At 41.0% G+C, this 23,645-nt stretch overlaps 3 protein-coding genes across 4 annotated transcripts; 2 read left to right on the top strand and 1 right to left on the bottom strand.

Annotated features, from left to right (window-relative positions):
- Positions 1-3,324: 3,324 nt before the first annotated feature.
- LOC108043754 (C-type lectin 37Db-like) lies at positions 3,325-4,401 on the top strand. Its single transcript, XM_017122560.2, has 2 exons — positions 3,325-3,459; positions 3,517-4,401. Exons 1-2 carry the CDS (start codon positions 3,385-3,387, stop codon positions 4,153-4,155), a joined length of 714 nt encoding a protein of 237 aa, XP_016978049.2. The 5' UTR covers positions 3,325-3,384; the 3' UTR covers positions 4,156-4,401.
- Positions 4,402-6,023: 1,622 nt separating this feature from the next.
- On the bottom strand, positions 6,024-22,801 carry LOC108043753 (GTPase-activating protein CdGAPr). 2 transcript variants are annotated; one of them, XM_044459460.1, is made up of 8 exons: positions 22,652-22,801; positions 22,209-22,278; positions 12,422-12,820; positions 11,080-12,353; positions 9,188-10,819; positions 8,811-9,120; positions 6,847-8,714; positions 6,024-6,786 (listed from the first exon to the last, which is right to left on the bottom strand). In XM_044459460.1, exons 3-8 carry the CDS (start codon positions 12,782-12,784, stop codon positions 6,708-6,710), a joined length of 5,526 nt encoding a protein of 1,841 aa, XP_044315395.1. In that variant the 5' UTR covers positions 12,785-12,820; positions 22,209-22,278; positions 22,652-22,801; the 3' UTR covers positions 6,024-6,707. The 2 variants fall into 2 exon arrangements, with proteins under 2 accessions (XP_044315395.1, XP_044315394.1); XM_044459459.1 differs by lacking the exon at positions 22,209-22,278.
- A 154-nt stretch (positions 22,802-22,955) lies between these two features.
- On the top strand, positions 22,956-23,608 carry LOC108039135 (RNA-binding motif protein, X-linked 2). The gene is made up of 2 exons (XM_017116063.2): positions 22,956-23,254; positions 23,310-23,608. Exons 1-2 carry the CDS (start codon positions 23,030-23,032, stop codon positions 23,550-23,552), a joined length of 468 nt encoding a protein of 155 aa, XP_016971552.2. The 5' UTR covers positions 22,956-23,029; the 3' UTR covers positions 23,553-23,608.
- Positions 23,609-23,645: the final 37 nt, after the last annotated feature.

The following is a 23,645-nucleotide window of genomic DNA, read 5'->3' as shown; positions in this document are numbered from 1 at the left end:
TTTTTTAAAGATTTATAAGACTTTAGAAATTTATTTTAGTCATTTTGTTTTTGGAGGGTAAGAATTAAAAGGTTCGGTCGGTAACTTGAAATAAAATGGCTTATCGATCTGAAAAATTTGGAACATCATATTTGAATTGGTACTGCCACAAAATGAGCCGAACAAGGAATGGACAAGTGGAGTCTGTCAACTAGGGCTCTCACTAACAGAGATGAGCACTCCTTAGCTCATCTCACCTGGCTGAAAGCACTTAACTTGCTGCTCCACCTCATTGTCATCCATTGTTAACCCGCTGACATGAACGTGCCAAAGGGCATTTTGTGAAAAACATGGGTATACCATTTTTTAAAGTTTTTTTTAAGTCTGTGTGCCTGTGTTGTTTATTGATTTTTTCCTTAACTCGAAGAGATTTTCCCATGGCCAAGTCAGAAAGCTGATCATATTTTTGAGCCATCATTTAGTCTGCTTAATTTCCATTGTTGCACGTGGCCCGTCATTTTGGCTAAGCCTAATTTTTATAATAATAAAAATGCTACTATGTCTCGGGCATCGAATTGCCAGCCACTTTGCGGTTGAGTCTGCAGGAGGGTGCGCTTCCTTGGGGCAATTACAGCGTTTTGTGTCAGTTTGCCTGGCAAATCCTTTTGTATTGTCGACATCGACGTCTCCGTTTCCTTTTTTGTGTTAGCATAATTCCCTGAAATCAAAGTTGAAGTGTGTCACCGATCGGGTTACATAAGCCATAGGTCGTGCCGGTGTTTGGAATAGGGGTGAAATGTCGGCGGTACAAATCCTCAGATCCTTTTTCGCATTTAAGTTTGATTCTCGGTAAATTAACTTCTGATACAACAAACTTGATCATCCTTGCGGGTCCTTTGTCCTTGGGGAAGGGCTCAGAGCAGAAGCTCAAGTGGCTACATCCTCAGCAAGTGGCACTTCCTTTACATACATAGGTCCTTTTATCTTATAGAAACCAGCAGTTCAATGAAGTGTTTTTTGATAAAATAGGAAATTATATATATAATGTTTTATTTCTTAATTTATAGAAAAGTTTATAAAGTATATATTTTGGTCGAAACTCTTAAAAAATAAACACAAAAGTGCTAAGCTTTCAAAGTCCATATCCCCAAAATTATTAAACTAAACGACTTAGAAGTTTCAGACTCATTTAAAAGCCTTGTAACCTTTAAGATATGCAAATTTAATAGGTAAATAAAACAAATAAAACTATTTTTCAAAACCCTCTTTTATGTTCTTTTCAAAACACTATTCTAATTCAACCACATTTAAATAACAAATATGTTCCAAAATTGTTGCGTTACGCCCACCATAAGTGCCATATCCGGAAATCCTGTGCCCGAACAATCCCCCATTTTGCAGCTCTTGGTTGTTCAGTAAATTTTACGATAATTGCGCGAGATAAATTCAATTAAATAGCGCACTACATGGCCGTAGAATCCAACAACTGTATCAAAATAACAGCGATGCTGCCCCCGCCGGCTGATAAAATCGAAAAAATGCCAGCAAATTACAAACTGCCCTTCGACAAATCATCGTGTGCACATATTTCGATGTAATTTAATATGTGGCACGCGTTTGGGAAACTTTTGCCTTGGCTGTTTGCACTCTCCTAGCTTGGCTTTTTCTACTCCTCACGTATTTTCATTTTTTTTCCTTTGAATTTTCGCTGTTTGTTGGCTGGGAAAGGACTTGTGACTCCGTGCGAAGAGTTCATCTACAATTGTTGCCAATGAGAGCAATTGTGTGCCGCAAGGGGTGAAGGAATGGCGCACAAGTGGAGGGAGGTGCCGGGATAATTGCATTTGTTAGTGCTCTAATTGTCAGGGCGGCGGACTAATTCGAGGACGAGGGGCCGGGTGAAAAGGTTACTGGGCCTAGGATCACAACAAGAGACTTTTAATAAGCAGCCGACCGCCCCAAAACCCAAGCCTTAATAAAAGCAGCCACTGGAATCAGATGGGAATTCGAATACCCTCGAGGGAGGAAATAGTGGGTGTTTAAACGATCCGAACTCAGTGATTTCGACCCGTTTCGGAACCTACAATTAGGTTAATACCATAATGCATTTGAAAAATGGAAAGTAATGAGGTGCTTAAATATTTAGAAGTAACAGTCACTGAACAATGTCGTAAATCTATCGGATATGAAAATTAATTTGATTCCCAACTTAAAATTAAAATGTAAAAAGTACTCCAATGATGCAAAAACAGTAACCAATAAAATAATTAGAAATCAGACTGTGTAAAAAATCTTCATAACCTAACTAACTTAAGTGACTATATAGAAAACAAATTTTTAATCAACAGCGTGAAATGGAACAGAATTAAATAATTTTATTCAAGCTTGCGTTATCAGTGGTAGTGATTTCCTATCGCCTGTTCTAATCTGCCTGCATATTTTCTTGTGAAAATATATTTCGACCGTGCCCAAGAGCGAGAAGCTGGAGAGGAGAAGTCATCTGATGATTTGGTCCCGTGGAGAGGCTTGTTATGTTTATTCTAAAATAATTGCCAGCACGTGCCCTATCAGCGTCAATCAACCCAAACAGACAGCCAGGGCAAAAAAAAGAGAAAATAAAAAGTAAAACATCAGAGGCGAGGAGGCATTCCATGTGCAAAACGTTTTCGCACTTATGCACATCATTTAGTGCGTTCACCGCTGTGAACCCGCATCGAAGGATGTGTCCTGTGTGTCCTTTGGTGGTGGCTCCGCATCCGCGTTAAGTAGCCGGCTAACAACAACAGATTCTGCGATAAGACATCCCATATCGCTACTCTCCCACCCCGCCACACTTCTGACCTGCTGCGCGTCTCTATGGAAATTTAATCAAATTAATTTTCTCACGTGCTCTTTTCCACTGCCGCCCAGCAGGTTCAACAATAAATGCAAAGGACAAAGCGTTAAGCTAATAAAGTTATGGACCTATGTCCTAACCATGGGTGGCAAGACGCCTTTTCTATGAACTTATTTTAAATTGACAGAGGGCGAATATTACAATCAGTTTATTGTTAAAAGCTGGATACGGAAAAAATCTACTAGTTTCAGACAAGCAATGAAATTGCAATTCTGTTAAATTTGCATATTTGAAACCGCAAAAGGATTCTGTTCTATCTAGAAAGAATAAGTTAAGTTAAGACCTCATTTCAGAACTGATAAGGAATAGACTGCGAAAATCTTACATCTTTATGTAAGCTGATAGACAGCTGGGATTTTCCGAGACTCGTCGTTATCAGCTGGGATTTTCCGAGACTCGTCGTTACCAGTTGAGCAGGGGTTAAATAAACTCTGATATTTATTAAACTAGCGAATTTAAGTCAGTCTGTTTGCATCTTGCGATCAGGCAAGTCAATCTCAATCCCAAAAATGGAGTATACGGTTTTTCTGCTTTTATTGTCCATTAGCTTTGGATGTTCCTGTTCCATTTCGACAAGTTTCTTGGTAAGTTTCACCAAATAATATATTACTAAGGGAAACTCAAATACTCATTTCAAATAGGAGGATGAACAACTATCCCAGTGCGGGCAGTATTGCTTCTCAGCTGTACAGACCTGTTTGTCCCAACTAGAAAACACCTTGAAGCGGGTAGAGCTTTGTGAGGCTGCTGGGCCATCCGATATACTTGGTAGGATAGCCCAATTAGAGGAAATCGGAAGAAACACCCAGGCGGAACTACTTCAACTGAAGCAACAAATGTCACCTACTCCTCCTGGTAACACTTTAAGTACCGAAATAGGAGAAAAAATCAAGCGGAATTTTCAAAAACTGGGTTCAAAGCTATTTTACATTGAAAGTACCGATAGGAAAACCTGGCACGGAGCTTTACAGAGATGTTATGATTTAGGTGGTCACCTGGCCAGCTTCCAAAGCCAAGAAGATATTGACGCTATTGATGGGAAACTGAAGGAGTACTCTGGCTACTGGATTGACGTGACCGATCAGTATAAGGAAGGAGCATTTGTGTCCGTTTCAACGGGCTTAAATGCGACCTTTTTTAAATGGGGTCCCGACGAACCCAACAATGCTGGTGACGGAGAACATTGCGTGGAACTTCATACCTTCGAAGGAGCTCCTGTCATGAACGATATCCTTTGCTCCCACCGAAAGTTTTTCATTTGCGAGTCATCCTTGATATAAGGATTTTGATTTATTCCGCGATTTCGTAGTATCTTAGCGATCAATAAATATATTGGTATTTAAATGTATTTAATTTAAAAAAGATTGGATAACAGACCTTAAACTTGGGAAATAAACTAAAAACAGCAGTTTCATGGAGAATATCCAAATTTGTACATAAAAATTAAAGGCGGAGAGGAGAAATATTATATCAAAGTTAAAAATGAATAAATAAAATATACACTTCGAAAAGTTCGTGATAAATAACATCTTGCAGAAATGCTATCTAGCTTTCTTGTCTATTTTTCAATTGGGCTAATGAGAACCTAAGTCCCCTCTAACACTTATTCTGATAATTTTAATTACACATAACCACATTGACCACAAACAAAATGCGGCCGAGATAAAACAACGAAATTGTCTGTATTTAATAATCTGGTTTTATTTAAATGCGTTATAGTAGTTGTTGATTTATTCATGTCGTATGTTACTGCTTATAAAAATGTTAATGCAAATTGTGAACTCATCACATGATGTTTTATGTTCCATTTCATTTATTGGTTGATTGATCCTTGCCCTATTAAATATACGTTTTTTATCCAGTTTGTAAGTATGACATATATATATATATATATAAATGGTTTTGCTTGTAATTGTTGTCGCAAGCGTTGCTCAAATGTTCTTTTAGTCCTTTGCCTGTTTGTTGGTTCAGTCATTATGAAATACAATTGTTTATAACTATATTAAGGGTTTCTTGTATTTTATCAAAATATATCAAATGCTAACTTATGTTTTAAAGCTTTCTATTTAGTTATTGTATTACAATTCTGTTAATCTCCGTTTTGCTTCCATTTTGTAGTTTTGTTGTCATTCCCTTTTAAAATTTTGATAAATTTGAATATAAAAGTTTTGGCAGCTGCTCTGGAGTAATTTAAAAGATGAATAATTTTTCAAACTAATGCTTTCTTTTTCAATATCAAATTTATCTATTAGTCAAAGCACTAGCCCCACGTAAAAATTCTTTATTTAGTTATGCATCAAATGTGCCTTTTATTGGTCAAAATTTTAGTATTGTAAGAATATGCTTGCTGTGTACGCGCTTCATGACTTCCAGGGTAGTATTTTTTAAGTTCATATATTTATAAAACAAAATCGCATATTAAACTTAACAAAGCTTAAAAATTGGTTAGAGCAAAAAAGGAAAAATAAATATTTCGACCAAAATAAAGTTGTATTTGCCCTTAAATATTGTAACAGCCGTTGGCCAATTTCATTCAGCAGGTTTCCAGCCATTTATGTCTAGATTTCAGGAATATAATATCCACCAAGCTAATAAGCCTGGATTTCATTAGGCTTTCTGAAGTATACAAAATTATTCAAATGTTTACGAATAAAACCTATTGAATTACTTTCAATGATAAGTGTAAAGTTTAGTACATGAGTTCTAGCCCTAAATAGTAGATAACCATTCTGTTTACTGCATTTCTTAGTGAATATTTCTAAATATAAAATATTCAGTTTTCTTTTATAGCGAACTGTTACCAGTTAGTGTAAATGTATTAATATATATTAATAGACAACCATTTTTTTGTTATTTTTTGTTTTACTATTCTCAATTTAAATCTTTTTATTTGTAAAGAAAATATATTTGTAACTTCAGTTTCAGAGTCATATTAATTCATTGCATTCTGACAAATGCGTCATTTCAAACATTAATTATGATATTTATATAAGCTTCCTGGAAGTCTTAGTTTCAATCGACATTTCGCTTAAGTCGCGTACACAGACTTTTCAAATCTCCAGTTATCTTTATAGTTTCCCTAACAACAGTTTTTATAAGCAAAGCCAAAGGGTATATACAGGTATTGGATGAAGAAAGAGTATTTGAGTGACAATGCAATTGAGTTTATTGTTTTAAAAAATATATATAAATTAATCGTATAATAATTAACTTAGAACAACTTGTTTAAGTTGTTGAAAATGCTTTAATTTTAAATTAAGAAAACGATTCATTCCGATACATTCGGGTCACAATTTAGTCGCAAAACAAGAAAATAAAAACATTCGAGACACAAATCACGCAAAAACAAACCAAAATTAAATTCAAATATTCTGAATTCACTGTTTTTTCTTTTAAGGTTAAACGAATGAAACTTAACACCTAAGTAAAGAAACGCCTAAAATGCAATAACAATATGCATTGTTTAGGATCGAAGGACTTTCGGGGTGTGATGATGATGGTCTTTTAGTTAAACTCTCTTCATGCTTCTTCAAAACAAAATTGAATTTTGCATATGATTCAAGGCGCAAAGCGTCGTCATTATGATTATCAGTATCATTATAAATGTTGCAATCAAGCGCGGCGTTGTAAATCTGAATGTCTTTGGAGCCGCTTGCGCCGTAAATATCAATAACACTTTCGAGAATTTGGATGCGCTTAAGTGAATGTTTAAAAACTAAATAAAATATATATGCTCTTATATGCATATATATGCTGTTGCGCCAGTACTGTGATTATATGTAGGTAGCGGTCTCAATATTTCGATGTAATTAGTTGCTAAAGTTGCCTTAGCCTATTGGTTTTGTGAACGAGATTCGAACATCGCTGTCACGTCGCGTATTGAGAATTGTGGTGAGATCTTTTCTCTGTTGCTGTAAAGGAAAAACGATTAGAAAATATTTTTAATTAGGGTTTATTGTCTTTCCACTCACTTGGTGCCTATATTGCTCTCGGCCAACGAGTTCCGCTGCAAACGCTCGCGTGGCATCGGCTGGCCACGTTCAAACTTATTCGCTGGTGCCTTGCTGGTGCTTCCATATTTCTGGGCCGCCGTCTTGACGCTGAGGAGCGAAGTGGATGTTATTCCACTCACGCCACCATTACTGGTATCACAATTTTGATTTTTCTCGTCCGAAATGCGCCGCACCCGCTGCTGTCCCAGTTGTTCTTGTCCATTACCCTGGCTCAAGCCCATGTGGAGGGTGCTCTCCGATCCACCCGCAGGCTCTCGGGTCAACTGCCTCAGATTCATGTCCATGTCCTTTTGCAGGGTGTGCATATCGCCGCGGGACTTCGACTTGATGCGCAGAGATTCGGCTGCCTGAAAGTTGTCCTCCGCATTGAGTTCCGTGCGCGAGCGAGATTTGAGAGTGTCGCCGTAGTACTTCTGCGTCAACTGCTGACGCCTTTCCTCCTTAATCTTGTCGATGCGTTCGCGATCCAGGATCACACCGGTTAGCACGCTCTTGCGTCCCGCCGGAGGCAGGAACTGATTAGCGGCCGTCTGCTGATCCTTAGGCATATTATTCTGCTGAATAAGCGAAATGCGATTCTCGGTGGTGGGAGTGATGGGCTCCGGTTCTCCTCCGCGCTTCTGGCAGATCTCCTCGGTGATGCTCATACCCGGCAAACGCTTTGGTGGATTCAGGGTTTTGGGTCGCGTAAAGTCGAAGCTCTTGCGCCTGCTGTTGAGCTCTGGCATAACCTCAGGCAGCTTGCCCGAAGCCGACAGATCTTGCAGCTGCTTACCCCCGAACTCCCGAACAAACGCGTTTTCATCCAGCGACCGCGTTATCTTCTGGGCACTGCTGCTCAGTTTCTTTAGCGGCACTGGTGCTGGCATGGCCTTGGGCACGCTCAGCTCATTGGGCTTCTTCATGGAACCACCACGCACCGAAAAATCGAAGCAGGGCAGTTGCTCCACCGGCGAGCTCTCGAATTTGTTGGCCAACTCCTTGACACTGAATGAGGGCGACTTGCTGGGTGAGGACTGCTCGTGCTCCATGTTGTCCGGCAAACTGTCTAGACTATCGAGTTCGATTCTATCACTACTAGGCTTTTGTTCTTCTATGTTGAATTTCATCTCCTCGCCACGTAGGTTTTCGTAAACTGTTTTCGGTTTGCGCAGCTCGATGTTTTCGTAGAGCAACTGGGACTGCTCTTCGTCCTCCGGCTCTTCCGCCTCCTGCTCCTGCTCCTGGTGTTCCTGTTCTAGCTGCAGCAGTTGCTGGGTCATCTCCGCAGCCTTAAAGGCACACCCATCCTGCTGCTCCTCCTCAGCTATCTTTTTTAGGCTGGACCGCTCATGCAGCATTTGATTCACTTCGGTAACCGAGTTGCGGAACAGCTTCACCTGCTCATAGACAATGTTTTCATCGAAATTTGTCTCCAAAAGTGCCGAAGGTTTCTTCTCCTTTTCCGGGGACTTGTACGTTATGCTAATGGTTGACTTGATCGGGCTGGTGGCCACCATCTTGACGGGAGTCTGTTCAAAATCCTCGTATACCGGCGAACTATCATCGGTGGCCAGCAGTGAGTGCATGCTCAGTTGCCGCTGCAAATGCTGGTACCCAAACTCGCTGGGCGTCACCGACTGACTAGTATTGTCCGTGAAATTGGAGTTGTTGGGGGAGGAGCACATGGCCGCCGCCGCCGCTGCCTGCAGTTGTTCCTTCACTGGCAATGTGGCAGCTCGATTCGCCGGCTGTGGCAATCGTGGCTGCATTGGTTGAAGGTCTAAAGATAGCTCCCGCTTTAGAGCATTCATATCACGTTGCTCAGCATCCTGAAGGTTGTTGAACTGCAATAAAGAAATTGTCAATTCAATATTCTGGGGACTTTTGCAATCAAAGATTATCTTTTGAGGAACACTTCAAATTGATGAGGATTTTCTTACGTGTTGGCCCAGACTCTCGTGCGAGCTGCCCAGATAACTGCTGGCCGCATCCAGACCCAAAAGCAGCTGCTGCTGCATGTTTGATGAAACTCCGGATACGCCGGACATGGCCGAGGTCAGCATGAGGGGCTCCATGTCGTACTGCGGCGTGTTGACCGCCGAACTGTTCTCGGAGCTTTCGGTGTCACATAACAGCAAGGAGTAACGAGGACTGCGGGCAGGAGTTGTGGGCGTGGGCACAGCGAGCTTGGTCTGGCCATCATCCAGAAGTTCCACTCGTGGTTTCCTTAGAAGTGCGGTATTGTTGGTACTGCAGGTGGTTTAAAATTATGTTACATTTTTCAACTGAACATATATAGCCTTTGATCTATACTTACTGCACTGATCTCGGAGCAGGTGGTTCCTGCTTCTGTCCCGGCTGCGTGAAGGTGCCCTGATAGCTAAATCGCTCCTTGGCAGCCTGCTGCTCCTTCCGCTTGGCCCCCAGCTGCACCGACGGATAGCTGTAGCGGGTCAACGAGGAGGAGGAGGATCCACCAGGTGCACCCTTCGATGGCGAAATGGGGGATTGGGCTGCCCGCGCCGGCTTTGGCGGCGGATGCACTTCGACACTGGCGAACTGTTGCTGTGCAGTGGGCACATTTTCCGGAGTGCCGCAGTCAATGAACTGAATGTCGCACAACTGATCCTCCAACTTGTAGCGCTTGCAACAGTTCTCTGCTCCAGCGGATTCGTGGCCACAGGAGGTGGATGATGCAGCTGCAGCCGCTGGAGAAGGTAGTGGCGGCATGGTCCTGGCTGCACTGGGAGACAGTAGATTGAGACGTGGTTGCTTCTTGGGACTGGGATTAACGCTGTTCGTCTGACTGGAGAACTCCTCAGGACGGGCGCGCATTATGCGACGGGTGGCACATCCAGAGGCAGGCGGTACATTCTCCTTGCCCACCCGCGGGGAGCTGACCAAGGACTCGCTCTCCGAGAAGATGCGCATTTCCGGCTCCTCACGGTCGAAATTCAGTCCCAATTCGGAGAGCTCGCGCGACGGACAGGTGGTCATGTGACCCCGTTGCGGCGACTGCAACAGATCGAAGTAGGAGTCATGCGAAACGCTCCTCGAATGTCCCACCGTGCGTAGGCTATCAATCGAATTGGAGCGTATGCACAGATCCATCGGTTTCGGATCGCGTTCATTGTTTGTTGTCTCTAGCAGTTCAATAGATTTGGGTTTGTCGTGCTTCGTCAGTTCCTTGCTGGCATGCGCATGCGAAGCCTGCACAAAGCTTACCCGGGAAGCAACGGAATCCTTGGCATCGGTCGTGATTTTCTGGCCAGGATCCGGGTTGCCCTGCCGCTGACTGCGGGTGAATATCGACTTCCAGGAGGGGGTCTTGTCCGGTTTTCGCTTTTGCCAGCTGCGTGGTGCCGAAAGTACGGTGTGGTATTTATCCGGCAAACTAGACGGACCACCGCCCACTTCGATATAAGATCCAATGTTGCTGGCCGCATTGCTACTTGCACTCGTCAGCATGCTAATAGGCAGAGACTGTTTGAGATCACCGCCCTCGACCCGCGAGTGTCGTTCTTGCGCCTCTTCCAGGCTTATCAACTTGGCTCCACCGGTGCTCAGGCTCTTCGGACGCTCCACCATGCCCAAAGATTGATCCTGCTCCCGCTGTTCCACCAGAAGACTTTCGCAATCTGTGAGTGACTCCAAACGTAGCTCTCCACCCGGCGCATTGGAAGCAGCAGCAGCAGCACTTGTCACCATGCACTGACGCGCCGGGTGATCCTCCAGAGCATCGAAGATGTTATGGCAATTCCGTATCAGGTACTCTGTGACCACCGCTTGAACGCCCACTCCTCGCAGGGCGGCCACGCCCCCTGACTCGAGGGCGGGCGAACGTAGTAGATTCGGTGCCCACACAATGGCCAGATTCTTATCCGTCATTCCAGTACGCTCGTGGTGCTGCGACACCTTATACAAGTGCTCGGCCAGATATTTAAGTGTTCTGCAAAGAAGATACAAAAATATTACATTTTTGAAAATGATAATTCAATTATATTTAACAAATAAGAAATTAACTTGTAAATTAAAATGATGAAACATCACAAAGAAACGATAAAAATTGATGTATTTTTTCCAAGCTGTGTATATGTGTATAACCATAATTAAGTATTCATTCACACATGCGAATTTCAATTGAATTTCGTTTAAAATTTAATTGAAATATAAAAATCATATAAAATGGATGATTTCTATATTACTCACCGATAGTGCGGAGGTGGAAGCTTAAGGACCGTCTCCTTCATGAGTCGCAGCCGCTCGTCCGCCTCGTCGGCCTTCACTTGGATGGCCTCCACAAAGTTGTCGTACAGCTGGTAGGTGCACAAAGGATTTGGAAGCTCACGGAAGTACATCTTGAGCAGCGAGCTGACCGCATGGATATCCTGCTTCATCTCGGGGTTACCCAAATCCGGTACTCGCTCCTCGTCAAAGGCACGCCTCAGCCGCTGGATGTTAGAGGTGATGCCAGAGAGCCGGTAAATGCCGTCGATAACGCCATAGTTCTCGATAAACTCCGCACAGGAGCGGAGAACCATGGGAATGTCCTGGCCGCTGTTGAGCAGGTGCTCGGACAGGTCACAGTTAAAGACGCGCTCACGGTAGATGCCGCTCTGTTTTAGGCGACGACGAGATGGTCGCGACAGTATGAAGGAGCGGAAGAAGGCGATCAGCTTGCCGTGCTTACGCAGCACCGGCTTGGTGGGGGAAGCATCCAGGTGGCCGACGAGTGGAGCTGGCATTGGAAAATTCCTGGGCACCTTATCGCCGATGGTGGCCACACAGGATTGGGGGAAAAAGCCCACCTCATAAAGGGACTTCTGCAGGTGGGACTTCTTGCCGCGCCACCAAACCGACTCCGCCGGACTGGGCATATCGATCACGGAGATCATGTCGCCCACCTCGATGTTGATCTCATCGGGAGCTTGTGCCTGATAACGCCTCACTCCGTAGGCGGCACCCACCGCCGGGGTATTGATCGTCCTTTGTGTCTCACCATCCGCCAAGGGAAGTCGCCTCCCCTTATTGTCCAACTGCAGCCAGGTGAGAATGGTGCCGCAGGTCAGCGAATCGGAGGCGATCTTCGAAAAACGCTCCAGGTACTTGGCGACCGCATACTCCACATCCGACTCGCTTGGAAGTTCGGCTGCCAACTCCTCCATGTTGCGCAATCCACTTATCTTGCGATCATACACGCACCGATGGAGCATCTCGTCCAGAAGCTGCATATTCTCGAAACTGCGCTTGATCAGGAACGGTTCGCAGCGCTGTGGGCACACGCGGATGATGAACCAGCAGCTCTCCGGGGAAAAGCTGCGCAGAGAGCTGTGCGGAAGATCGCCGCCGATCGACTGAGAGGCAATACTACTGCCCATGTGCTCCGATTTGTCATCCAAAAGTTGCACGGATAGCGGGCCCAGCTGGACCCGTTCATAGTGGAAGTGAGCGCACTCTTCAAGCTTGGGAAATCGGCAGGACTTCTAAAGATATGAAATAAGATTAAGTTATAATTTCGAGGGTTTTGAACTGCATTTTTAAGACTACTCACGCTATTCAGCGGCTGCACAGCCATATGTCGACTGGGTTTTGGAGGCGGTACCATGCCCTGGATAAGCGGACTGCAGCTGGACTCCGTGGAGGCATTGGAGATTTGTGATGTATTCATAGAGGCGAACATGTCCTGGTGGCTCAGCCCGGGCAAACTGTCGGCGGGCACGATTTTAAAGTTCAACTGGGCGCCGATCACAGCAGCCGGGGCATCCATTTCGAACTGGAGGGGAGCCTGGATGTCCTTCTCAGTGCTGGCATGGCACACAGGAGCACCACCATTCACTCCAGCACCACCTTCCGCCGATGCCAGGGCATGGGAGTGCAGTTGGGCTGCCAAGGATGTGCTGATCTTGTCCGACATGATGGCCACTCGATCACTCTACGCCAGTTGCAACATCTGAAAGAAGGGAAAGAATATAATTTTTATTAAATGTGTTGGCAATGCATTTATTTTCTTTATTCTTTAGGCCTTCAAAGGTTTAAGCCCATCAAAAAGAACAATGCGAAGGCTTAATGGCTTCCCACAGTTATTCTTTTCACAAGGGGCATCATTATTATTCTGCTCTCAAGCCTTTCGATGTCATTTGCATAAACCATTCACAAACTTTATATACTCAACGTTAAAGTTGGTAAATTGCATACATCTATTTATAAATTTCTTCCACAAATTTACCTGTATAATTAATAAGCTATTTAGCAAGCCCTCCAAATTAAGTAAAATACCTATAATATCAAAATAAATAAAATACTCTACACTTAAACTCCTTTCTAACTAGTTATTTAGATCTCATCTACTTGTTCTTAGAATCTTGGCGTTCTAATTCCAGAATCTAGAGCTTGAATCCGGAACCCAGACAGTAGCCAGTGTTTCACTTTCGTCTGATCCAATTCCTCAGTAGAAATTCCCACCCCAAATTGAGTGCAGTTTAATTTAAACTAACCAAAGGCCAAATTAAACATTCAGGCCTCGTTTATTGGCGTTTACTTTCTAATGGCACGCGCGATCTTTTCATCAACTAAGCGACCTGGAGTCTCGCCAGGCCAAAATGTTCTACTTTCGGGCAAAAATAAAAGCTGTACTCTCTCGGCGATGTGGATTTGCCTTGTCTTGGCGCGGGAATAAATAAGGTCACTGGCTCACACATGCGGCAGGATGTGGCACATGTAGGGGTATGGCTCAGCTCGCCGCGGTCCCATAAATATATACAATAAATATTTATAAAGTTCAAACCAGTTGGGGGACTCGAAATGGGATTGGGAATGGGAATGAGAATGGGACTCGGATTCGAATTGCGATTCGAAATGGATGCCACTGGAGGAGATGTGGATGAAGCTGGATGCCTAGCGGTAGTTCTGATTTACAGGCGACACGAAATGCAATCGCCGCCAGGCTGCAGCACTTAAACTTTCATAAATTAAGCCAGCAGCGGACAACTTTTGCCGAAGCGAAACCATTTGAGCGCTACGGAAACGGGTTTTTCCACTCGCCTAGGAAAAAGTCCAGCCTGGTGAGGCCGTCCATCACTTGCAGCCTAAGCGCAACAAAACTATTAAAAATTGTTAACGCTAACGGTCTCAAAATACAGCCACATAAAGAAAGAGCAATCGACAAAGTGACAGAAATGTAAAGTGTGCATATAAAATCTGGTAAAACCAATATAACAACCATGTGTCAAAGACCTGGGAACAAAACAAATAACAAAAGATCAAAACGATGTCATCAAAATGATCTTGTAATCGACGACTACCCAACAATGGTTGAATAAACGAGTGAGATAATACTCCACATAAACCGCAATCTACCGCTTTCTCATCGTATTCTTATGAATTAATTAAGGTTCATATTGTTAAATCTGTTGTTCTCCCATCATCAATATCCAAAGAATTCTTTATAGTCACGTTCTTAAGATACAAACCATATGATTTTGTTTTGGATGATGTATACATCTGAAAATGCAAATTATTTCCGAAGATTTATTGCTTAAATTTTTATTTGGATTTTCCTTTATATCTCTCAAACAATGGCCATTAAATAAATAAAAATTAAATATTTCCTGTAATCAAATATTTTGTGCTTTTTTTGAATAAATAACAGTTGAAAATTTTAATGTTTAATAAACATTATAAATATAAGCTACGGGGTAAAATGATTGGTAACTTTGACCTACAAATATAAACGTTGTTATATTTTGCAATTGAAAATTCAAATGATTGTGAGATTAAAATTAACATATATAATTAAGCAGATGATGATTGCTTCAAATTCATATGAATCTCAAACCAATTATGAGGAAAAGCAACAACATAATATAAATGTTTAGTTGGAACCTGTGTGCATATTCAATTTCTTTGATTGCCCATTGCACTTTGGCCAAAATCGAACCCAATGAAGACATTTTCCCATCGGTCGGTTCGACCAGCTCACTTTCTCCAATCAATTAAACAACATTGTCTATGTCCGGAGTGTGTGAGAGCACCGGAGGAGCAAACATTTCAATCGGCTTTGCAAGAGGCTAATTTAATGCTATGAAATAACTTAATATTGGACAATAGTTAATGGCTTTTTAATGGCAGGTTTCAGGCTCCGTTTTCCACTTCAGCTTGGTCTGCTTTTTTGCCCCCAACAGCCGACTTCTCGGGTTTGACCCAATTGACTCACAGCGAGAAACCGAAAGCTAAACATGACAATGATCTATAAAAAAAAGACAAGACTGGAATCGTAAGTGCGTGAGTCCGAGAGCCGAGAGGCTAACTAGACATACATGTACGTATTTAATAAGCTGAATAAAAGTTGCCTGTCTAGGCTGCTGTTGTTTGTGCTAATTTATGGCCCAAAGTGGGTCACTCACTCACTGGTTTCTAGAGCGAACAATTGCAGCGAATGATGTCGGTTGTCGGCCATAAAAGACTTACGAGGCTGCAAATGCATGCATAATGTGCTTAAACCTAGTTGCTGAGACTGCCAGTCCGTGTGTTCGACATTCATTCATTCATTCAGCCAGTTAGTCAGTCAGTCACTCCATTCAGTCGCTCACTCACTTCAGCAGGCAAGTGCTAAACGATGCTGGTGTGCATCTAAATGAGACGGATACGCTGACGGACAATTAAATAGATCCGCGACGGTTTATCTTGCGAAATGCCAGGAAGCTGGTCTCGAAAATCACACTTCACGACAGGACATAGAATGCATTTATCGACCATTTTCATCTAAGCACCATTATTCTCCTAAGCATTTGAAACCGAAATAGGTTTTGGACGGAAATAATAGTTAACACATTTACAATTCTATGAAAATCTTAGAGATCCGTTTACAAAAATTCGTAGATATCTTATCTTAAGAAAATGCTTGTCAAGTTAGTCTCTGGTTGATCTGATTTATCACTCTTCTTTTAAAACATATACAAGATTTTAAAGAAGTTCTAGTACTTATAAAGTATATATTTTTTTAAATTGCTTCCAAATTGTGTGAGTCAAAAAAAAAAGTGATAGCTAATGAGTGCATTAATATATTCATTTGATTCAGTTAGCCGATAAATATCAATGACAACCCTTTCTGTGGTTGTTCGATGAGTGTTTCTAGCCCTGACTCACAAGAAATTGTCACTGCAAAACATTATAATTGGCCTTGACGGATCCGCATTATATAACCTAATTATATATCCAGCCGGGACCAAGTTAAATGAAAGCAATTTCACTACAGACACATAGACAGACAGAATGACTAATGGGCTAACATGAAGTCATTAAACTGGCCAATTGATGCCAGTGCTCCTATAAACTATGCAGCATGAACAAATTGCAGCCCAAGGCTGATCCGGTTGCTATATGCTGCTGGCTGCCGACTGCCGTTAATCTGTTGAACAGAGCAGTATCAATCTGCACCCCAGTTGACAGCTCGCCGTGGCACTTGTGCTTTTGGAAATCTGATCAGTTTGGCTCGCTTGGCTGACTCATATGGCGGGTTGGCTTACATGCCAGAGACATCTATACTCGAGTTTTTTAGAGCCCTTTGTGGGGAGTGCTCCTGAATCGATACCACAACCCCACCGTCGACTGACTCATAATAAAAACTGTGGGCCCAGCATGTGAGAAATGCAATTAGTCTAACCGGCATATTAGTCAACGGTCGTGGTTCGGACTGCCCAAGTCCGTTCTATTATTTCTAACTGGGCGTCGGACCAACTTTATACTCCCATGGCCGGCTTAATTGACGAGCGAGCTTTCAACTTCCGTTCACACAATTATGGACTGTAGCACACACAAATGCAAAGTACACACAAAATAGCAGGTGCCACAGAAAAGAGAAAACTTTATCTTATCCATGAAGTTTGAATACCCTTACTCTGCCCATTTAAATTTACCTTAGGATTACATTGTGACTAAAAAAAAATACTTTTAATTTTTTTATCAGAGTGGTTCATGTAATATTGTTGAAAGCTATTTAAAAAACAATTGATAATTGGTCATGCACGGTTTCAGTCTCATTCGCACATAAATACTTTATTATAGGGGAGATTGCATAACAATCAAAATGTACCAACAGCAAATTTCTAAAAGGTACTTTACAAACAGGCCATTAAAATGCCATTGTTAGGGCATTAAAAAAAAGAGTTCATCAGATATAGAAAAAGATAGGAAAGCAAAAGGGTAGAAAAGAAAAGCGAAATCGTTCAATTCCGCTGCCCATGCATATTTTCTACTTTGACATTTGTGCAGAATTTCGCCTGCGCTCCACCTGCCCCCGAACTCTTCTCTCCCAGCGAACCATAAAACCTAGCCTAATGTCATTTAACGATGTCGACAAACAGGTACACATAAACACACACAACGACACTTCCACCGACCAGACTTTATATTTTTAATGGAAGTGAAAGTTTTGCGCGCATCAAAAAAATATATACGTATACAAAACTAAAGTCAAACACACGCGCCCGGCCATATCCAAATATTTTTTCTTTAGGTTGTCTTAGGCTCGTGGCGCCGGCATGCCAAATTTTCAAAAAATAAACAAAAGCAAAAAAAAAAAATAAAAAAATTCGTACAATAAAAATCACATTAACAAATATGCGAAGCAGCTGCTGGAAGAAAGCGCATTGGCCAAATATTTAGAAACAAACGTCAGACGAGAGTCAGAGACACAGACAGAAGCAATATAATTTAATTATTATTCATTTCTGTCCGAGCGCGACCGACTGAGTGGCCGTGCATATGAATTGTTAAATAAAGTGTTGAATTTCAATAAGACAAACGGCAATAACAAACGGGGGCAATTGGCACAAGCGTTGAAATTCATAAACAAATGCGAAAAACTACACAAAATATCACCCTCCATATGAAACTTGTTCGTATTAATAAACAATAGGTGCTCTACGAATTGTGGAGCGTATAAGGCTGTTTCCACAGTTTAAGGGTTGATCATCGCTTGGCTGCAAAATCCTTTATAGGAATTTGGTATTTCAAAGAGCTATTCTTAAATATCTATTCCTGTAGTGAAGCGAAAAATAGTTTCGATGGACAGCAATTCGTTCGAATTGCTTTTGCTTTTGATATTCTAAAAATAAGGCGAATAAAACCAGCTCCCGTTTTCAAGATATTACTTGTAAAAACAAATGTTAAATAATCTGGTTTGTATATTCATGAAATGTCTCATTAATATAGAAGGCGCTCATCTAAAATAACCAACCGCAATTAAAATTATTTTATTTATGTATTCCTTATTTATTCTACGATCGTTATTGAAAGTCTGTTGACAATGGGAGCAATATATCTTCGTAATGGTATTTAATATTCGCGGGGGCGTTTGGCAGAAAAAGCTTAGAGTTTGTTTTCCAAATTTGGTGTCTTCTCTTTTTGGGTTACGATATATATAGGTAAGTGTTCATGTGCTTATTAGAAATCAGCAAAGTTGTCTATCAATAAATTACATATGTTCAATTGAATCTATTCGAGCTCCAATTATTCAAATACCGCAACATTCCTAACCTTCTATTTCCCCAGGTGATTCATGGATAAATTATATATTTTGTTAAACATGATTCTGTGTCACAATGGTGACTCACTAAGATAGATGGGACTTTCTCTCTTATCTGAGTCTTGGGATTACTAGGAAGATATGGAAATGAAAAATAATTACCAAATTCGACCAAAATATTCTTATCAAAAAATACAATTCTAGCAATCACTCATAATTTTAATGATTGCTGAATTCTTATCAGCAGGTCATGTTCACACTCAAACAAAAACATGTAAATGAAACTCAGAATCAAGTGATCAAATATACACAATATTTGATATACTATATCAAGCGATGGAAAAACACACTCATTATTTGAATAATGCATGTCAATATAAGATTAAGCATTCGTTTTTCCTTAGTTCTTATATTTTCTACAGGTGTCTTTCATTGGCTGATGAAGTAAATAATTCTTAGCGCATTTCATATTCGACTCATCTGATCAAGAAAACAGAGACCACACATTTCAAGCATTTTGATGGTTTTTGTTTCATCTGACTTAGCACTAACAACCATAACAGCAGCAACAACAAAAGTCTCAGCGACTTGTCAGTTTTAATTGAAATCAATTGAGCTCAATTATTTGATACGCATATGAAACATCAGCAGCGGCAACAAAAGCCCGCCAACCCAAAAATTCTTATACTCCGTATGTGGGTTTGGCATTTCCCCCACATATATAGCCGCAAACGGTGGGGGGTGTGTCCGTCGCCAAATAAAAAAGAATTTTTTACATAAATGTAAACAAAAACAAAATGCAAATAAAAAACGTCGACGGCGGCGGCGTCGGCATGAACAGGTGTAAACAGCAATAAGATACAAGGTAAAATGTGTAAAGCAGCGAATTTTCTGTTGCCAGTTTCTTTGAAATGTTTTATGTTTCTGCTATTGTAAGCAGGTTACAATTTTCTACATAGTTGTTATAGGGCAAATTAAATGTTAAATTAATTAAAAACTTAAGATTACATTTTTAAAATCATGTTCTTTCTGCAACCATATTTTATAAAAGGCAAACAATTGACAGCATTAATAGTAGGACGTCTTTACTCCTACATACTTTGTTTTTGATATCTGCAGCGAAATGATTATATGGGGTTGGTTATATATAATCACGTAATATAGGCCCCTTAGATATAAAGCTATTTACCACAATTAGTGATTCAAAGAACATTTTATAATCACGTAGTTCAAACAGAGTGTATATATGCAGCTGCTGTAACATAACTTCTAAGTTATCAAACTTGTATTGCAAAAGTTCGAGTTAAAGATATTACAAAATCAAACAAATCCGATACAATAAGGCTCGCTTTACATATTTCAGTGAGTCAATACAATGCATTGTAGTGTAAATTGGTAAAGTCCCCTCCCAGATGTTGTCAGCCGAGTAAACGCAACCCTCGTAGATAAAAAGGGTTTCTTCGAAGGTATGCCGATGGGAAGGGAATCCGGGGGACGGGGACTGGGCCTGGCAGATGTGGGCAGTGTGCAATGGGTTGGACGGCTGCGAGTTAAACGTTCCCCATCGGAATTAGTGTGAGCTCGCCGTCCGTTTGAGCGGATGTTTGAGTTGAGTGCACAGCTACCGAGGCGCAACGAAATTAATCGAACTCGAAATCGGGCTCTCGCCGGGGCAGCTAGCTCGGTTATGCTCTTGCACATATAGCCATAGTCGAACAGAAAAAAAGGCAACAAATAAACATATAGTAGATGTATCTGGCCAACTTGACACGTTTTCTGCAACAGGCGGTCGCAGAGCAGTCAACTTTGCTCTCGTCACTCGAAATGTGCCATAATCGTGCGCAGTCGCGGCGCGAATCTTTCCCAGAGACGTGAGCCACATAATAACCGCAGTAGGAGCCGTACATATGTACGGCGCACCAGTACATATCTGTACATATCTCGTAATAATAATAACGAGAAAGCTTGCCCGCACAGGCCCCCGCATACAACAGCTAAAATGAGTCAACCAACATGAACCCAAAATGCTCTCATAGAATATATATAATTCAAATTGTGGGTGGAATATAAGGATGGGCGGAGATTTAAGATGGGTATTCTTTAAAGAGAGATAAGAGTCTCTCGTCTAATATTACCATACATTTTTAAGGAACTTAAAGAAATGATTTAATCTAAAAATTCTTAAATAAACTAAGTCTCACTCCCTACAATCTTCATCTTAAAAACTTAAAAATTATGGTAAAATAAGAAATACATTAAAATAAATTTCTTTTTATTCTAACATTTTAGCTACAGCTGTAACTAAATTTATCCTCTTACTAAATTGCGTTGATATAAAGCTGGATGAACTAGACTTTTCGTATGAGGTGTAAAACAATAATAGAAAAGCTTTTATAAAATCCCCTTTAACAATTAGCTAAAAATATATGTTAACTGATTTTCTCTCCCACCTTAACACTTTATTGTTTTAGCGCACACTACTCTCCTTTCACAAAAACTTTTAACTTTGCAAAAGGGTATGAAGAAAAGTAAATGTGGCCGGCAAGCGAAAAAAATGAAAGGCCAGGAGTTGGGTTTTTTGGAAAGTAACAGAGCAGGCCAAAATATCAGTCAGTAAGCAGGGTGGTAGGAAGGGGAGGGGGTTTTGGGCCAGGAGCAGGAGAGAGGGAGATATCCAGAGACACTGGCGAGAGTTCAATGTCAACTGTGTGGGCACCGCCACGAAAACTTTTTACGACCGCTTCCGCTTAAAAAAATATATACAACTGGATATGTGTAAGCCCGCAACTAAAGCACGACCACACCTAAACATTAAAAACAAGCAAAGAAAAATACATATTTCCTCCTTTTTGCGTGGACAAAAACAAAAAGACAAACAGCCCACACAGTAGTGGTCAGTAATATAATCTGATTTCCGAAATATATTTAATCACATTTTAATATATCTGCAACATCATCAACTAGATTAGTTTCCGAACAGAAAATTCTTAGATTTATTATCATAGCTCTGGGTTAAAATATGTAAACACATATTGGAAAATATATAAAAGAAATCTTATTGCTTGCGAATGTACACTATAAGTTAATCAAAAGTGAAACGTAATACCAAAACGGACAAAACAAAAGTGGTTGGGAATTCCCTATAGGGTTGAAAGTCGATTTTAAGGAATTTTACATATTCCCTATAGGGTTGAAAGTTGCTTTAAAGGAATTTATTTTTATAATATTCACTGGGAGCCATTATTTTATTTGGTACACTTAAAGTAATAAGAATGAGCAGTGAAACAAAATGAAGCTATCTTAGTTGACTTTCAATATTAATATTTCTAAAGGTATTACAAAGGGTTCAAACAAAAGAGAATAGATTTGAAGGAATGGTTTTGTTTCTGTATTCTCCTAATATTCTTATTATTATTATATTATTATATATTATTATTAACATCATAGTAAAGTTTCTAAAGGTGTTACAAAGGGTTCAAAACTCAGGTTCCCTGGGGTTGAAGTAGTAAGACAAAAAAACAGCTTTGAAGGAATGCTTTTGTTCGCTCTTCTCCCATTACCAAGGACCTTAAAAACAAGATACGTTTACGGAAGGCCCTTTACTACTATTTTGACTGCAGCTGTACGAAAGAGAGGCATTGCCAATGGGGTGGAATGTGAATGTGTTAAGGAAAAACAGACAGATAGACAGACAGACAGACATATGGTGGAGTTGTCTCAGGTGAGAGTGTATGTGTGTTGGTGTGAGCGGCTGGCACAGGGTGACAAAAATCTAGTGTGGAACGGACATATCGCACTTATGTCTTTTACATACCAACTATTCAAATAGCAAGGCGCAGGCATAGTTGCGTGTGCCAGACAGAGAGGGAATAACACTCAGCTTCCTTCGCAAAAATAAAGACAAAAAGAAAAAAAGACGGGGCGTTATTCGCTGTTATTCGGCACAGAACGCGTCTCAAATGATGATGGGAAAAATGATAAAACAATGGCTTTGGCACAATTAAAAGACCCAAAGACGCCAAACGGTTTTTCTGGTCTTTTCAGCAAGCAGTAGCAGCAGCGGCAGCTATTATTTATTATTTTTGTTGCTGCCGCTCAATACACTGACACACATTTTTAAATAGAGAAGAGATACTTTTTTTCAGCATATCTTTTTTCTTTCGCACGCACACGAACATACACCCGGACATACACACGCACAGTCGCACACAGTCAGACGGGAGGCTATGTAATCCAAATTTTCGCATTCGTACACACCTTATTTTCGAACAGATCACTGGCCGTGCTATCGTGGTAATATTACAACATTTTTCACTGTCCCTACTGCACAAATAACTGGGTTCCGCAGCCTTTTACAACGCGACAACAAATGTGCGGCTCAGCAGAGAACGAGTATCGATATCTACTACTTGCTGGAGGTGGAAGAATGATAGGTAATATCGATTGAGCGAAGTCGATAAACTTCTTTTGGCAGCGATTATTATATGTGACCGTAGTTTGCAGCCCATGAAACTATCGATGACACCTAAGCAGTAGTAAAATCTATTCCCTTCCAAAGGTGTTTTTCAATAAACTTCGAGCGGTCATATTACCACCAAAATATAAACAAAAAAATAAATTTAATTTGCTTTCGAAATGAATCCATTGACAAATATGAAGAATGTGCTTAAGCTGAGCGAACACGAGCTGCAACATGGAGGAAAAAAGAGCTGGCATGATATGTACCGGGATTCAGCCTGGATATTCGTCGCTGGATTTCCGTATACTCTTTCCGAGGGAGATTTGATCTGTGTGTTTTCCCAGTACGGAGAGGTGGTCAACATTAACCTGATTCGTGACTCCAAAACGGGAAAGTCGAAGGTAATTTATTAGTATACATAATGGATAACATAATAGTAATGTCTTGTCATATTAGGGCTTCTGTTTCCTGTGCTACGAGGATCAAAGATCTACAGTTCTAGCCGTTGACAATCTAAATGGCATCAAAATCATTGACAGAACACTACGGGTGGACCATGTGGCGGACTATAAGCCCCCCAAGGAAAATGAAAAGATGGATGAGGAGACTCTTCGACTTTATATGGAAGGATGTGCGCCGAAACCTCAAATTCAACACATAAAGACTGAGAAAACAAAAGACATGAAGAAGTATAGATAATGAACGACAAACTTCTAATAGATTAGCATTAGAAAATAAAACAATTTATCAAAATATACTTCGACTAATACTTGGGATCGGTTGTGGCTAGCT

The sequence above is a fragment of the Drosophila rhopaloa genome, unplaced genomic scaffold (genome assembly GCF_018152115.1).
Source record: "Drosophila rhopaloa isolate 14029-0021.01 unplaced genomic scaffold, ASM1815211v1 contig_2, whole genome shotgun sequence".
NCBI lineage: Eukaryota > Metazoa > Arthropoda > Insecta > Diptera > Drosophilidae > Drosophila > Drosophila rhopaloa.
The sequence above is the reverse complement of the archived record's forward strand: the minus strand, read 5'-3'. Positions and strand labels throughout refer to the sequence as shown.

Excerpts from the sequence above, each read along its gene's own strand:
- LOC108043754 (XM_017122560.2), top strand. The coding sequence starts at position 3,385 with ATGGAGTATACGGTTTTTCTGCTTTTATTGTCCATTAGCTTTGGATGT. Across the intron at positions 3,460-3,516 it reads CCATTTCGACAAGTTTCTTG|GAGGATGAACAACTATCCCA; the intron begins GTAAGTTTCACC and ends CATTTCAAATAG.
- LOC108043753 (XM_044459460.1), bottom strand. The coding sequence starts at position 12,784 with ATGTCGGACAAGATCAGCACATCCTTGGCAGCCCAACTGCACTCCCAT. Across the intron at positions 9,121-9,187 it reads CCTGCTCCGAGATCAGTGCA|TACCAACAATACCGCACTTC; the intron begins GTAAGTATAGAT and ends AACCACCTGCAG. Across the intron at positions 8,715-8,810 it reads ACGAGAGTCTGGGCCAACAC|TTCAACAACCTTCAGGATGC; the intron begins GTAAGAAAATCC and ends TCTTTATTGCAG.
- LOC108039135 (XM_017116063.2), top strand. The coding sequence starts at position 23,030 with ATGAATCCATTGACAAATATGAAGAATGTGCTTAAGCTGAGCGAACAC. Across the intron at positions 23,255-23,309 it reads CCAAAACGGGAAAGTCGAAG|GGCTTCTGTTTCCTGTGCTA; the intron begins GTAATTTATTAG and ends TTGTCATATTAG.